At 38.8% G+C, this 16,029-nt stretch overlaps 1 protein-coding gene across 4 annotated transcripts in view; it reads left to right on the forward strand.

The window, feature by feature from the left end:
- CHRDL1 (chordin like 1) overlaps window positions 1-14,812 on the forward strand; it is a 35,611-nt gene extending 20,799 nt beyond the window's left edge. Inside the window, exons 5-13 of one of the 4 annotated variants that reach the window (XM_086850616.1) lie at window positions 1,114-1,259; window positions 2,008-2,101; window positions 4,769-4,836; window positions 5,530-5,704; window positions 8,977-9,171; window positions 11,231-11,398; window positions 12,500-12,589; window positions 13,849-13,940; window positions 14,685-14,812. In XM_086850616.1, coding sequence (XP_086706742.1) covers window positions 1,114-1,259; window positions 2,008-2,101; window positions 4,769-4,836; window positions 5,530-5,704; window positions 8,977-9,171; window positions 11,231-11,398; window positions 12,500-12,589; window positions 13,849-13,940; window positions 14,685-14,714 — 1,058 coding nt within the window. In that variant the 3' untranslated portion in view covers window positions 14,715-14,812. Of the gene's footprint in view, window positions 1-1,113; window positions 1,260-2,007; window positions 2,102-4,768; window positions 4,837-5,529; window positions 5,705-8,976; window positions 9,172-11,230; window positions 11,399-12,499; window positions 12,590-13,848; window positions 14,110-14,684 lie in introns of those variants that run through there. The other 3 variants (XM_086850614.1, XM_086850617.1, XM_086850615.1) reach the window with 3 other exon arrangements.
- The last annotated feature ends 1,217 nt before the right edge of the window (window positions 14,813-16,029 follow it).

Here is a 16,029-nt window from a genome sequence, read left to right on the forward strand (position 1 = left end):
AGAACAAACACTCCACTGTTACTTCCACAGAGTCCTTATTTGAAATATCTTTTCCCTTTCATGTGAAAATAAATATGTAGTTCCAGGTTCACTGCCCAAGTAGTATCAAGTAACTTATATTTCATGGGTTAAGTGTAATCCCTTTGCAGTTTATCAACTGCTAATAGCTAAACAATCTAGGGGATGTTTTAGCAAAAGGTATGGATAGCTTTATGTCTTAGAAAGACATTTAACCCATATGGAGCAGAACTATGATACTGAGTTGAATCGGAGGTTTCAGAGCTGAATTGACACTGCCATATTGTGCACTTTGTCATATGCATTGAATTCTGCAAAGTTTCCTCATTCGCATATCTGACATTAAAATGCATGTCAGAGAAAAATTAACTTTTAGTTAGCTTTTGGCATCTGCCTTTGACAAGTTTTGCCCGTTTTGAAGACAACAGCAGGAATGAATTGCAAAGGCCACTAGGAACAAACACTTACTTAGTACATAGCTCTCTCTTGGCAGTCTCATCATCATTATTACTACTCCTCTACCAAAAGGTTTGTGCCTGTGGGTGGCAGGGAATCATCCAGGCCCTGTGGCACAACTTGCTAATCTGCAATTAAGTTCCCTCTGGGCTATAATATAAGAAATAATTTTAAAAAAAACAACTATATCAGTACCCAGTACTAAGAAGGGGGAAACCCTGCTAGAACAGTGCTATTGATAGTGGGATTCTGTGTGTATGTAGCACCTAATGCCTTTTACATTAAAGCATGAAAGAACCACACACATGTAACAAGTAGCACATAATCACACCCCCTCTATCCTAATATCAAATGCTACAGAACAAGGGAAAGCACTGCAGCCTGAGACAGGGCCATTAATGCTTGTATTGCAGTTGGTCATCAGCATTTTAGGATTAACTGGGACAGTCAACTCGAAGTGTGATTTACCAAAGTTCAGCAAGATAGTAGCGTATCACTTTTACTTTGCAGCATGACAAAGCTTGTCCTTCCATAATAAAGAGAAATTAGAGAGAAGGGAAGTTTTTCCTCCCCTGTATTTATGACACTGTGGATTATCAAGAATATTTGCATGAAATGTTCCTTTCCCCTTGCTTCCAGAAGACTCCCTTTTCTCATTAAGCAGCAAAATCACCGGGAAATCCTGTGAATACAATGGCACCACCTACCACCATGGCGAAATGTTTGTGGCTGAGGGGCTTTTCCAAAACAGGCAAGCAAACCAGTGTGCCCAGTGCAGCTGCTCAGTAAGTAACATGATTTGACAGATCCCTTCTCTGTCTATGCTCCAGTTCTCCTTTCTAGAAAGTGTGACACTGAATGTAAACAATGCATAGCAAAGGCTGGCAATTGAGAATTAATGGAGAAACTTATGAGAGTGCTCAGAGCTAATGTGCAGTACCTAGTAAATAAATGCCAGATGACCTCTTAAACACAGTGCACAATGCATACCCTGCATCTGCTATAACTGAGTTTACAGTGCAGAGGCAGTAGGTAAAATATTGCTGCTTGGCGTATATAGAATAGTCCCCTTCAACCTAACTGGAAAATATAGCTCTAAACCAAGGACTGATTTCATTTAGACTGAACTGGTAAGTAAAGAACCACGCTGGGAGGTAACAGCTCTGAACTGACACTGGGAACCACAGAGCCATTCCTGAGATGTCACAATTCAAATCCAGTCTATTTGAGCAGTCACCCAGTGACTCTTCAGGGCCAGTGTCTGAGCCAAAATGTCCCTCTCAATCCAGACAGCTCTTCAGTATCAACTATTGGCAGCCTTCTACTTCCTCTCATAAAATCATCATCATCTTCTTCATGAACTAAGAATTTCATAGGCCAAGTACTGAACAGACTGTTCTAATGTAGTATTATGCTTTTTCAAAGAGTGGCATTTATGTAAACACAGATTTAAGCATGTCCATAAAAGAATTACTGTACAATACCAGACAATCAATGACTTCTTCTAAATTCCATTTTGTGTTTTACTGGCAGGAAGGAAATGTGTACTGTGGATTGAAGACTTGTCCCAAATTACCTTGCTCTTTCCCAGTTTCTGTTCCAGAGTCCTGCTGTCCAGTTTGCAGAGGTACGTTCAAGCACAGTCACAGAAGGAGGGGCTCTGAATTTACTCCTTCCCATTCCAGAGCCTTGTCTGTATACCAGCACTGTCACTCAGGACACTGTCTGCAAATTTCCCATGCAATTACAATCCAATGCATGTTGGGAAATTACCCTGCAAGTGCCAGCAAGGTAAAATTACTGCCTTTGTTTTCTGTCACTGTAGGATACAGAATGATTCACACGGACATGGTTCAATGTATGATACGGAAAAAGAATGCTTTTATTTTTGTGATGCTAGTATTTATAGATTCTCTACAATGACCAGGGATTGGATAGTTAGCTTACTACCTTCCTAATCACAGTGGTTGTGAGAAACGTCCATCAAAAGATGTTTCTTTGAAAGAATGTATAAACACCTATGTTTATAGTTACTTTCCTAGGAAAGTAGTTAAAACTATGAAAACAAGATCAGAAGGCTTAATTTTCAGGGCAGCAGTTTTCCTAAATTGAAACAAGGTGAGAATGCTCTGATGATAAAGTTGCATCCCCCTAATCAGGTAAATCAAAGCTTCAAATTATGTATTGAAGTAGCTGCCATTATTCTGGGTAGACAAGCTTTGTAATAAAAGATGAGCTGCTATTTGACAAGTTACTAGACCCACTCAAATTGTGCAAGACACAAGAATTTCAATTCAAAGGCAAGGACAATTATTCAGATTTAAATTAGGTGTCAGTACTCAGGTGACTTCAGTATTTTACTAGCAATTGCATTTTCAATCTTGTACACACAGGACACTTGATTCTAGGGGCCTTCTCAACCTCTTTGAATGTCTAAACCTAACTGTCTCTTAAAGCAAAAAATGTCTGAGAATTTCTAAATGTATTTTATCTCAGTACTAGTATTATGGCACTTGAATCACCACTTCCAGGGTATCTAAGCATCTATGGCCTCCTTCTCAAAGATGCAGATAAGCACCTAAAGGTATCTGCTTTTCAGAAGTGCCACTCATAATATCAGTGATTCCAGGATGCTTTGAAAATCTCTCCTTCTTGCACCTTTGTGCTGCTGTATTCTTTCAATGTTCTGCTTGTTTGAACTCAGTACTATTGCATGGTGAAAATAAGGAGTATTATCAAGTTGGTTGTATAATTTTCTCTATGGTTGTGAGAGTTGCAAAACACAAACCAGCATAGTCCCACAGCCCCTGACCTGAGGAGCTGACTGAGTGCACAAACTGGACCAAAAGCTCTGAGCAGTGGAGGGCTGAGCCAGCAAGGAGGTACTTGAGAGTGCATCACTGCTAATAAAGCAGCAGGATGTGTCACTGATGTTGGAGACAGGAATGAACAAGAACACACAGCTCACGCATCAACAGCCAAAGTTTATTTTTGGACACCCCCTTATATAGGGGCTTCAAATTTCCTGCTCTTACAAACGTGATTGGTTAAGGGTATTAACTCCGCCCAGATCACTGGCCAATGATATGGGTGCATTCAAGGTTCAAAGGAATTGGCTGGGGTCCCCTGTTTGAGTTTGCATCTGACCTATCATTAACATGCCTGGGGACTTGTTTACTTCTGTTCCCTAATGAGCTAGGCTGTTTGATGCCTATTATGACTAATTTTATTTGTGCAGCTATAGACCAGCTATAGCTGTCACAAGGATGCAGAAAGAGCCCTGCAAAATTTGAAGGAATAAGGTCCTGCACAGAAGCTGTATAGTATAGACAAACTGCTTACTCTGGGGACCATGCAGTGGTAATTAACTTATATGTGGCACTATGGAGGACCTAAACTGTTCTCTCAGGAGGGCAGTGCTCTATGCTGCATGAACATGTCACCTCAGACAGAACAAGGATGAGGATCTCAGCTACTTTGCATCGTGATTGTTCCTTATTCTTTGCTGTTTTGCCATGCTACTCCACAGTACCTTGACAAATATTGAAACTGTTTGAGAAGCCACCTGATCTTAAACAAGCAAAGTGATAGTTCTGTTCCCAGGAACAATATACTCTTTTAAATGTAATACATTGACAGTTAATTAAAGTAAATCCTTGTTAATTGTCAGATGTCACTTACCAGATAGTCATTTGACCTGTGTCTGAAACCAGCCACTTCCAGTTACAAAAATCAATTCTTTTCGAAGTCCAAAGTATCAAACATAGCTGTGCAGTAAACCAGCCTTACATTGGAGAATTAAGTCACTTCAGATACAGTCACTAATGAGAAACCAGTTCATTAGCATTTCCATATGAGAGGTGAGATTGCATCAGATTATGTGCTACAGGCAACCCACCGTCTGCAGTGATCCAGGGTTTTTTTAATGTGTTCTCCTGTCTACTGCTCTTATTAAAAAATGTTAAAATAATCATTTATCTCATAATCTACCTTGTCCTTCCCAATATGGCAGAAGCTCTTTTATCTCTCCTCTTTGTTTTGTATGAAATGCAAAACTAAACAAAATATTTGCCAAGATCAAGCACAGCTCATGGGGAGGAAACTGTGAGTCAGTTTCTGCTCTCTGCATGGTCAAGCATATTACTATCATAATTTTCTGATTTTCATATTCATTCATCTGCTACTGACTAGACCCTAATACAGCTGTAAAACCAGGTGAGACTTTTCCTCTCTGTATCTCCCAAGGTGTTGCACAGTTACTCCTCTAATGGATACTGTTCTGCTTCATGTACAGGAGATAGGGAATTATCATGGGAACATTCTGATGGAGACATCTTCCGGCAGCCAGCCAACAGGGAAGCTGTAAGTGGGACCTATAGTTTAAAGACATACTTTCTGCTGGGCTGTGCATGGCAGTACATTGGGGAAAAAAGAGACAAGGATGATAACGGGTCTGAATACGTACTGTCTCTTTTCTGGGTTCTGTGAATCTAGCCCAAAACAGATTTCTTTCACTCCACCTGAATTCATGAATAATGCCAAATTAGAGCAGCTGAAGTCTCTGAATTTTTTTTTCTGTACATGGTCCATAAGAATAAAATTTGACAGTATTTGTTTGCTACGCAAGAATTGCTTTTAAATAATAATTGCAGATACTTGCTCCCCAGTTCACATACACGTTTATATTTACTACAGGGCTTCACTGTCTTTGGTGGTAAAAGTACCATTAACAACTTACTGCTCGAGATGATTTTTGTAACAGCATTTGGAGATAATCTGAAGGGCTTTTAATCATTAGATGTACTACCTTAATACATGAACCAGCAGATCTTTGAATGAGTGGGAAGAATCATGTCTATAAAATAAGGGCTGTAATATGAAACTTTCAGCTTCATGGGCATTTTGGAAAATGAATCCCTGAAAGGAGGCAGTATTTTTGCTCTAGAAAACATGCTATGCACTACTACAACTACTTTGAGCAGTACTTGTTCCCTATTCATATTTCTTGTTCGTTGGAATGAGACATTTACTCTCCTGTTTTCTTTCTGTCACCAGAGACACTCATATCATCGCTTCCATTATGACCTGCCACCCACCTCTGCCAGGCAGGTAACCAACATTCCACGATTTCCCAATGCCAGGAGTAACCGTGGAGTCCTACCAGATCCACAGCAGACCTCAGGAACAATAGTACAAATCGTCATCAACAACAAGCATAAGCACGGACGAGGTAAAGACAAGCATTTCTTACAGTATTGCTCTGGGTCAGGAATCAGTCACCTAGAGCTCAAAAAGACCTTTCAAAGTACACAGCAGAATTTTGGAAATTCGCACTAGTATTGAGAAATCCAATGCAAATCAGGGAGGCAAAAGCAATAAACTCTTGAGAATATGAAATTCCTTCTTGTCTGAGATCTATTCTGCCTACATGTACAACAGTGCAATTTTACTCTGCAAAAGCAGTGTTGCTCTCTGAGTTACTTTGTGGGATTGTGCCCCATAATTCTGAGAGCTCATGTGATGGCTGCCAAGGAAGTGAGTACTTTGTGCCACAAAGGACACCACAATACCTTTAGATTCACTAACTTTTTCACAGTGGCTTGTCCTGGATGTTTTTGTGGTTATTTTCTTTACACTCTCTCCTATTTTGTAACTTTTATAGCTGTAAAACGGCTTATATTTCAACTGCCCTGCAAATCTCAGACCATAAAGCTTTGCCACAGTATCAGGAGGTTTTCTGCCTCCAAGACTTAGAAAATTATTCTCATGAAAGACAGTCTCATGTCTTCCCCCACCTTAAACAAGTTTCCTGAGACACTGGGATACAATGGATGATCTTCCTCCCCTGTGACTGACACAAGAGGCAGAGTAGACAATTAGCCTGTACTGGATACCTAAGCTGTAGAAATTCAACCAATGTAATGAAACTCACTCTAAGAACCCTTTAGTGCCTTCTGCTAATAGAATATAGGACATGCTACATTTGAGGACAGCAGAATTTTAAGTTCATGTGGCAAACCATATTCAAGTCATATTCCTCATGCACTACAGGAAGGATGAAAATAAAGAGAAAATACCAGCTCACCAGTTACTGGGACAGCAGGTTTTGTACAATAAAAAGGGTGGGATGTTCAGTTCCCACGGGGGGTGTACCTCAGTGAACAGAGGTCTGCAGGAACAGGCCTAGGAAGCTATAAAAGAAATAGCTGTAAAAACACATGCTCAGAACATCATCTATCCACAAAAACCAGTCAGCATACACTTAGAGTGTATGAGTTAGAGTTAAAATCCCTTGTATCAGGGCCAACTAATCTTTTAAAGTATTAACTAACAGAAGGAATGTTTGCTATAGGATCTTTATTATCCACCTGAACAAGCATGAAAAAGCATTCAGATCATGCCAGTGTTTTGTGGTGAATCTAGGAGAAGGAATCTCCATGCAGTGCAATGTCTTTGACATGTAATTTGCACATGAAGACACCATCAAAGCAGTTTCTAACTGACTTGTTTCAGCAGATAAAGGGCATACAGATGAACAGCATATTTCTGGATGCAGCATAACTTCAGACACTCACTGCCTGGGGAGTATCTGAGAGATCCCCATGATGGAAACAGGAATGCTGACCATATGTTTTCTTTTGTTCCTGTGCAATTAACAAGTGTTTTATTAATTAATGAACATATCCCTTGAGACACATTTCAACAAGTTAAAAAATAAACACACAACAACTCTCCTGACATGCAGATATTATGTGGTTGTGTAGATATAGATTTATCACTCTGAGAATGAAGAGCACTAAAAACAGGGTAACTTGAAGTTATTTGCCAGTATTTGGCTTCTACTAGAAGATACCTCAGAGTATTTATTTAATTGTTCTGTGTCAAACAACCCTTAAAAAGACAGAGTATGTATACATACAATGTCACATACTATCCCTTCCCCTGTCAGGGGGAACTCAGGAAGTATTTATGTCCATAAAGGATCTGGGTAACTCTGGCTGGGGGAAAAGAACTCCATGTAAGCATACAAATTAGTAATAATATTCTATGTAAGCATGTAAGAAGCCTGCTGAGCATCTGAGTACTTACCAGTTTTTTCATTTATAGTTTTTTTCTCCCATGTTCTTAGTATACAGATAAAACTTTCCTTTAATTTGAGAAACAAAACTGTTTTCTACCTCTAAAAAACCCCGTATCTTAAGAAAGAATTTTAAAATAGCAAAGTATAAACCAAATGTTAGCATAAGCTCAAAAAAGACATTGCAAAAAACACTCCCCATAAATCTCAGTAACTTACTGAAGTATAACCCAGTTAGTTACATCTGTTACCAGTTAGATATAAATTTCAGATTACAGATAAAAATTAAATTCCTTCTGAAAGTTACAGGCAAATTAGAGACATATTTTACAAATAAAAACATTAATAAAAATGATGGCGTATTAGAAGAACTGGAAATATTTACAATATATCTCAGCTTCACTTTTGTTGCTTTTAGAAATCAGGCAATGCCCTTTCTTTCACCTTGTTAGGATTAGTTTGCATTTTTCTTTGTGTTTATAAAACATTTAAAAAGAAAGAAGTAGGATTTATAGGACAAATGGAAACATGGTGTAAAGTGATTTAATTCCCATCAACTGCTGGGTGACCCAAAGTGGCTTCTACCAGGCAGGGTTTTTTCCACTCTCTTTGTGTCAGCTGTATTTCTCTGACTCCCAGACTCCCAGGGGCTGTGATGAATAAATATTCTGAAGTTCTTAGAAGCTTTTGGAATGAATTTTCAGTCCTGTATGCATATTTTCATGCTTTCTTGTGATTCCAAAAGCCAAATTAATTTATATACCTATTGACATATCTATTTCCACAAAGGAATTAAACTTCATTTTGCATGTAATCTGTGGTTTGTTTTGTGTGCTGCATAGCAGAACTCTCATGTACAAGCAATAAAAGGCCCAGGTATCACTAATCCATCCAGCTGATAGCATTGCTCTTGCTGCAAGAGCTGTGTTCAGCAAATGTCTGGAGCTGTGCAGATGACTCAGTAGCAAATGACATGAACCTCTCATCTGCAAATTTGATTCAAATGCAGCCAAAGCCACTGTAGCAGGCTGTGTCCTGTGTGTGGACTGAGAATAAGAGGGGAAGAAGTGAGTTTTCTAATCTGGTTAATGCATAACTGAAATGCATGAACTGGTGGGATGCTAGTCTGACAATTGACTCAGAGACCTTTACCGTTTTCCTCAAAACATAATGGACATCAGCATCAGCAGAGTTGACATCAAGTTAAAACTGCTCAGAAAAAGGTGACCACAGGCTCAGACTCCTTTTAAGTAAAGGAACTACAAGTTAAAATTAACAAGCAGAGAAATAGGCCTGAGATGCTAACAGATGATGTATGGAGACACTACTTTAAAAAAATGTGCATGAATCAAATGAATATTTATATACAGGTAACCAGTGAACATACCTTTTCCAGTTGTACTTCTTCTTCTTTTCTTCTGTAGTTTGTGTTTCAAATGGCAAAACATACTCACATGGTGAATCTTGGCATCCCAATCTCCGGGCCTTTGGAATCGTAGAGTGCGTGTTGTGCACCTGCAACATCACCAAACAAGAATGTAAGAAAATTCACTGTCCAGAACAATATCCCTGCAAATACCCTCAGAAGGTAGAAGGAAAATGCTGTAAAGTCTGTCCAGGTAAAACAAAGTTGATCACAGATCACCTTTTTGCTGTGCGTGTTAAAGGGCTTGGCTCAAGCCTCCTGATCACAATCTCTGATGTGTACAGCAGCAGCTGTGCCATGTTCCAGTGTGTGTGTGTGTAGAAGTCTCAGTGTGAGGTAGGCAGAACTGCCTGGCCACCTCTCTTTTTGCTGCTTATCCTCACACGGGGGACATGCTGCTGGCAGATGTTCTGAGCAGTCACTGCCTTTCTCTTTGCTGTTAAATGACTTCCTGATGCTCATTTCCAAAGACAGTATTACAGAAATGTATGTAAAAATTGCCAAAAGTAATTCCTCCACCACAGTGCCCACAGAACCTTCAAATAATTTTCTAGCTTGTAAAATCCACATGGAGATAACATCATTTCTGCTTTTTAAAATGTACCAGAAGGATTCAAAACTCTGATTGGTGTCAGTTACATAACTTAATCCTTAAAATAAATACTAATTTATCACAGATTTAGTTTTGTGTCTATGCTGCACTAATGATAAAGCTTACATAGATATTACTAAAATAAATGCATACAGCTAGTGAAAAATCTCCTAAAAGGATTCTGCTGATGGTTTGCCAAATGAAAAGCCGTGTTTCATGTAATACGAATGGTAAAGGACTGTCCAGTTCCCTTATGTGTCTTTAAACAGTTCACTTATGTACCCATTTGTGTGTTTGTTTGGTGATGCATTGGGAAAGAATGCTCTGAGGAAATGAGTTGCTCAGCCATATGTAGAGACATTTGTAGAATGCATACTTCCCATCTTCTCCTGCTTGTCTTGCGTAATTGGAAAAAAAACATGATGCAGCAACAGTAGGCAGGCAGGAGGTGTGTATCTAGGTCTTTTGGATACTTATGAAGCAGAGATCCACAGCTTTCATTAGAAGAACAGCCAACAAAGCCTGGCTAACAGGTTTCAATAGAAAAATTAATGGCAAAAAGGAGGTTACTGCCTTGCTTTTTGAGACCCTATGTGACCATTTTTAAGAAAGCTGAACCTTTTCCTGCAGTCTGTCTTGTATATGTGGAGATGTATTAATTATTAGGTGTTTCCTTAAACAGTGGTCTGAGCCTCTAAGTTGCATAATCTCTCTTATATTCTTGTCCAACTTCCAATTGCAAACAGAATAATTACAATTTCTACTTATGCTCTACAACTTTACCAGGTGGGCAAGTGTTGTAATGCAGTTAGGAAAAATGGTATGACCCAAAAAATGTACCCCCGAAAGTGTAGAATTGTAAGTTTCTTCCCCTTATCTTTTTCTCCCCAGTTCCCCTTATTGGTTGTATGGATTCCCTCCACCCCTTTCCCCCTGTCTTCAAAAAGGAGTGGTTATCGATACCTCTTCCTCTTTTTCCCTCCTGCTACCTCACTCCGTAGGATCCCAAGAAATAAAGCTGTAACTGCCATCTCAGCAAGGGAAGGAGCCTCGTTTTTAGGTTCTTCTTTGGTAAGCTAAACTATCTCCCCTGTCCCCCTGGCTGCTGCTGGGCGGACAGTGGTAACAGAGAGACAGGGGACATTAGAAATTATAGCAGGCAAGAGATAATGTGTGTTGTGGGTGGATCACGTGGCCAGCTGGCCACTTGGCTGCTGTCAAGCAAAATGCAAACCTCAGAGATTCTTTTCCACAGCAAAACTTTAATTCAGGTCTCTTCACTCTAACCAACCACCATTTTTCATTTACTTCTTTTATTACCCCGCGATTTCTAACATAATTTCAAATATGCTTGAAATGTAGACAACAGGTTCAAAACTTGTGAGGAATCTCCCAGACCACATTGTTGTACACACCTTATTTCCTTAGAAAACTGGATTACAAGTATAAATACTCTTGCCACCATGGACAGGCTACCAGAACCTGGCAGAACAGAACACTGTTAAGTGTCTGTGTTAATAGCTGGAGATGGATTTGTGTGGCCATACAAATGAACATTCTACTTTCAAACTAACCATTCTTGGCTATTGATGCCAACTAAATCCTGGAGGACTTGATTATAGCTGTAGTATGTGTTCTGTCCTTTTTGGTTTTTAAACAGAAGGTGTGCCAAGTCAAACCTTTGACAATAAAGATTACTTCTGTGGGAAAGAGACATTTCCTATCTATGAATCCATTTTCACAGAGGAAGGAGAAACCATCAGGAAAATTGCAATAGAGATTGAAAAGCCACCTCAAATAGAAATACATGTGTGGACAATTAGAAAAGGTGAGTTGAGCAATTTCTTTCTTTAAACAGTGTATCATCTTCCATTAAAATCCTAGGACAATTTATAGATCCAAGCATTTTGAGACTGCTGTTCTTTTGGCTCTTTAGGATATCACTATTATAGCCACCTCCAACATATTTGAATTTTTCTGTACAAAACTCGTTAAAATACACAAAGCTGTAGTCCTTCCAACTCCTACCCTTCATTGGGAGTAAAAGCACAATGACAAACAAGTTTTCAATATTACTGTGTAATTTATTGCAGATAAATGGGTAGTAGGGTTTGAACCAAGTGCCTGGAGGCTCTTACTTAGGGTGGACCAAAAAAAGCTTTCCATACAAATTGGTCTGCCCTTTCTGCCATAGTGATGATATATACCCATGATGGTACAGATAGAATATGGGAAAAAAATGTATTAAGGATGGAAACAATGTCTTTTACTAAACTAGCTGGTAAAATTAGAACAAAATAGAGAAGCATTCAGAAGCCCAAGCACTACTGCAAATCGTGAACTTTCAGCGTAACAAAAATTATGTCCAGCCTCATAAAAATCGTTTCTATCTACATTAAGCAAAAAGCGTATGATCCCCATAGGAAACCCTCACATAGTGTACCCTTTTGCATGAAAATGATATATCTCTAGATGTTTTAAATGAGAAAGCCAAGGTCAAAGTGGGAGCAGAAAACAAATCACAGAGCATTGGATTGTTTGCAACTACCCTGTGCATTAAAAAGCCATGAAGCCTAATAATGATTTGACAGTCATGTTGCCTGCTGGCTCAGAATGGTATCTGACTGCAAAATTATGCTGTTTTTCTCCAAGACGCCAGGACTTTTGGCTTCTGTTGTAATCTTACATTTATTTATAATAAGGAAAGATTCAGCTATTTTGGAAAAACATTCTCATACCCCTCACAAACTCACTGCAATCCCAGTTTCACAGGAGGATTTACAGGGGAATAGCAAAAAAACAGGGGGATGGAGAAACAGAATTTAAAAAATAATAGACTGAAAATTTTACAAAAAGGCAGGGCAGCACTCCAGTTTTAGAACAATGGGCACTCTTCCAGTAACATGTACTTCTCATTTCATTGCTGAAGGGATTCTGCGTCACCTCTACGTTGAAAAATTGCCCAAGACAGAATTTGAAGGACTTCCTTACTTCAAGCTGATAACAAGGACAACCCTTAGTAAGTAAAATTCTGACTTTTTGAGGTTTCTACTCTCCATATAATCATAGCCATGAAAAACATTCTCTGTTAGCCCAGTCAAATGGATGTACTGTATTTTCCCTCTAGTATATAATCACAATATTTGATAAATTTAGATTTAATTAATCAAAATACAGCAACTTAAAATATAGATACATAGAACAGTAGCTCATGTACATGCTGTCTTAGTCTCTTGTGTTTTGATAAAGTACAATATGGGATCTTTTCTGCCCATGCTAGCATAAGTGTGAAATATGACTAATGTCAGCACAGCTGCAGAATTTGGATTTATTTATGTAACACATCAAGTTACCCCAGTGTTTTAGAAAGTAATCTAGAAGGGAGAAAATTCAGATATTTTTAAAGGGGTTCTACATACACTTATGTCGTATTTGAAAGATTGCTTTTCTATGTTCTTAACAATATCTTCATTATTAAAATGTGTTCTTTGAAAGAACATGGACTTCTTTTATCCCTCTTGATTCAATTTGTTTTTTGTATTTCATCCAGTTTGGGACTGTGACAGTAGTTAACAATTACTAATTCAGCCAATTTGCTAACTGAATTAAGATACAGATATTTTTAATTCCTAGTTCTTTTGCATTACAATTATAAATTGTAATATTTTTCTCTAATTTTTTCCTAGTTAAAAAGCCTTTTTTTCCCAGAAATATTTTATTCTTAATTGTTACAGACCTATTGAGATACAGATATGTTTTCATATAAAAACTTCTCTAATTTTTTGTTGTCAGCCTTCGGTAAATCTTGTCACTGTTATCTGTAATGTAGTATTCTAGTTATGAGGACAGCATGCATTTCTATTAACACTGTCATAAATGTGTAGAAATATTAATTTCCATCACACTTTGTATTACACACAGGTAAGAGGAGTTCACAGCACATTGAACATTTAGCTGTGTTGCTTCCCAACTTTTAAGTACTTTGGTTTACCAGAGTATCTAGTGTCATAAAACGGTTGAATAAATAGAGCCAACTTACAGGACTACTTAATTAAAGAAAATAGTGATATTCTGAACCTCATTTATTTTTTTAACAGTTATTTTGCATGGAATATGTTACATAGTTGTAAGATGCTTTAAATATTTTCCGTGGGAGGATTGGACATTCCCTCTTTGACCACTGTGAATCAGTTGGTTTGCAGAGTGCTTGTAGATGTCTTCAAAGTCCCTGTGCCCTTTTTAAGTCAATATCTGTCTCCTTTGTGTTTTTGTTTTCAGGCCAGTGGAAAATATTTAGCGAGGGAGAAGCTCAGATCAGCCAAATGTGTGAAATCAGAGTGTGCAGGACTGAGCTCGAGAATTTGATAAAGGTTTTGTACCTTGAAAAGTCTGAAAAGGGTCACTGCTAAGGAAGACAGCAATGGAGGGAAAAACGCAAGAAAACTTGTATCTGCAGCTGGACTGCAGGCTTATTTTACTTAAGTCAACAGTTGCCCTAAACCCCGAAACTACAATGCAGTAATTATTCACATCACACACAGCAAATTTGCTGTTTTATGTGTAGTGGTCTGTGTCAATCATTCAAATATCTCCTCCAAAAGACTAGAAGGCACTGTATTACTGGTGGGGGAAGGAGAAAGGAAGACTGTGCTTTTCTAGAGTTGCATTTCTTTACAAGTTGAGAAAACAGAGCATTTTTACTATTAGTATTTGGCAAGTTTTCAAACTAATGAAAAATAAGGATACCTAATAAATGTGCAGGAGCTATGGAGAGCATTATATCCTGTCCTGAATTGATACAATTTCTGGTTTTGAAATGACTCATGGATTTCTTGTAGTAGTGGAGGAAAAATACAAGTGATACAATACTTATGTTGGAGACATAAAAATCAGATTTAAGCTGACAGACTCCTTAGCAGCCTGCCTTTGGGATGATGTCTTGTAGTTGAGCAAACAAAGTCCATAAACTGAACAGCAGGTGTTAATGGCAATCACTATATTTTTGTAGCAATTGGAGCAAATGTTTGCTTTTAAATGGTTTTCACTGTTTCCTCCACCCATTTCTCTAAAAGTGTTAGCTCTCTATCATAACCCTAATAATTTCATTCTTCTAGGCCCTATTTACACATGCTCTTGGCTGGTAAACCACCTTCTAAAGTGACATGGAAGAAGATGGTGAAGTACTTGCAGTAGTCTCAAAATACCTAAAGCATTAAAACTCATGATTAATAATGCCTTAAAAGTTGTGACAGAACTTAATTTATTTGTTCTGATTTGTTACAAACATAATCTGCATTTTTCTGAGAGTGACCTCTCAATTCTCATGTTTCAAGGTCAGCTCTCTCCCATGAAAATCACTAAACATCTATAGGCTTTGTAGAGCACAACAAGCAACTTGTGTGACAACTGTTATCTTTGGGAAAAACCTCAAATCTGAGAGATTCTGTTAAATTTAGTACAGCATGTCCACAGTGTGTTTAAGAAAGGTGACTTTAATCGGCAGAGTAATTTTAACAATCTGTAAACTATTTTCACCAAAATCCTGCACTGCTCCATGGCTTCAGTGTTGGATTAAATCCCAAGATGCAAGTGACTCTGCTTGCTTTTGCTTCCATTTTCTACTCCACAAGCAGACAAGAATAGTGCTGTTTAAGCACCTGCTAAGAAACAAAGCTTTATGGAAATGACCTGAGCCAGGGGCTGGGGCTTCACAGCAATTGAAATCAACAGTGACAGCAAGGATTTTGAGGTTTGTCATTCTGCCAGTGACAACTCTCAAGGGTGTCCACATTCTTAAAGGGATGAAGTTGTGGGAGAGGTTGGTATTGAATGCCAAAAGTCTATCGAGGCAGAGCTTCACCATTGTAAGGGGATCCTTGGCTTGGGCAGCAGAGCCTGGCAGTCTCCATGACCAATGCAGGCCTCAGGACAAGGCTTCTCCAGGACACCCAGGGCCTGGCTGTTCTGCCTGAGCCTCAGAAGGAGTGGGATGCACAAAGAGGAGCAAGTGAGGAGAACAGACATGAAGGTGAAGAAAGGGATGTAGGGAATTAGGACAAAAAATACTGGGTGATCTCAGGACCATCCTGCTGTCCCAAGGCCTGGACAGGCAACAGATAAGGTTTGGGCATACAGGCATTTGAAAGTGCAGCAAGTTGAAATGCAGGAACACCTGGCTAAGAGAAATCCTCTATCACTGTTCATTAAAAGGAGAACTAAGTGAACTGTCCTGCCACCTTTCCAGGGGACTGTAGCTTCCAAAAGTCCTGTTCTGGTGTTGGAAAGGGGTGTAGCATATCTAAACATAGGCCCTAAAACCTCACTGCACCAGAACTGCAATGTAACTGTAGAAGAAGCAGTTTGGCATGAGAAGCACTGATTGCACATGGCATCTACTGGGTTGAAATATGCTGCAAGACTGTTAAATTTTATTGTAAATCTTTAGGAAGAGGTTCTGAG

Source organism: Cyanistes caeruleus, chromosome 14 (genome assembly GCF_971803275.1).
Source record: "Cyanistes caeruleus chromosome 14, bCyaCae1.hap1.1, whole genome shotgun sequence".
Taxonomy (NCBI): Eukaryota; Metazoa; Chordata; class Aves; order Passeriformes; family Paridae; genus Cyanistes; species Cyanistes caeruleus.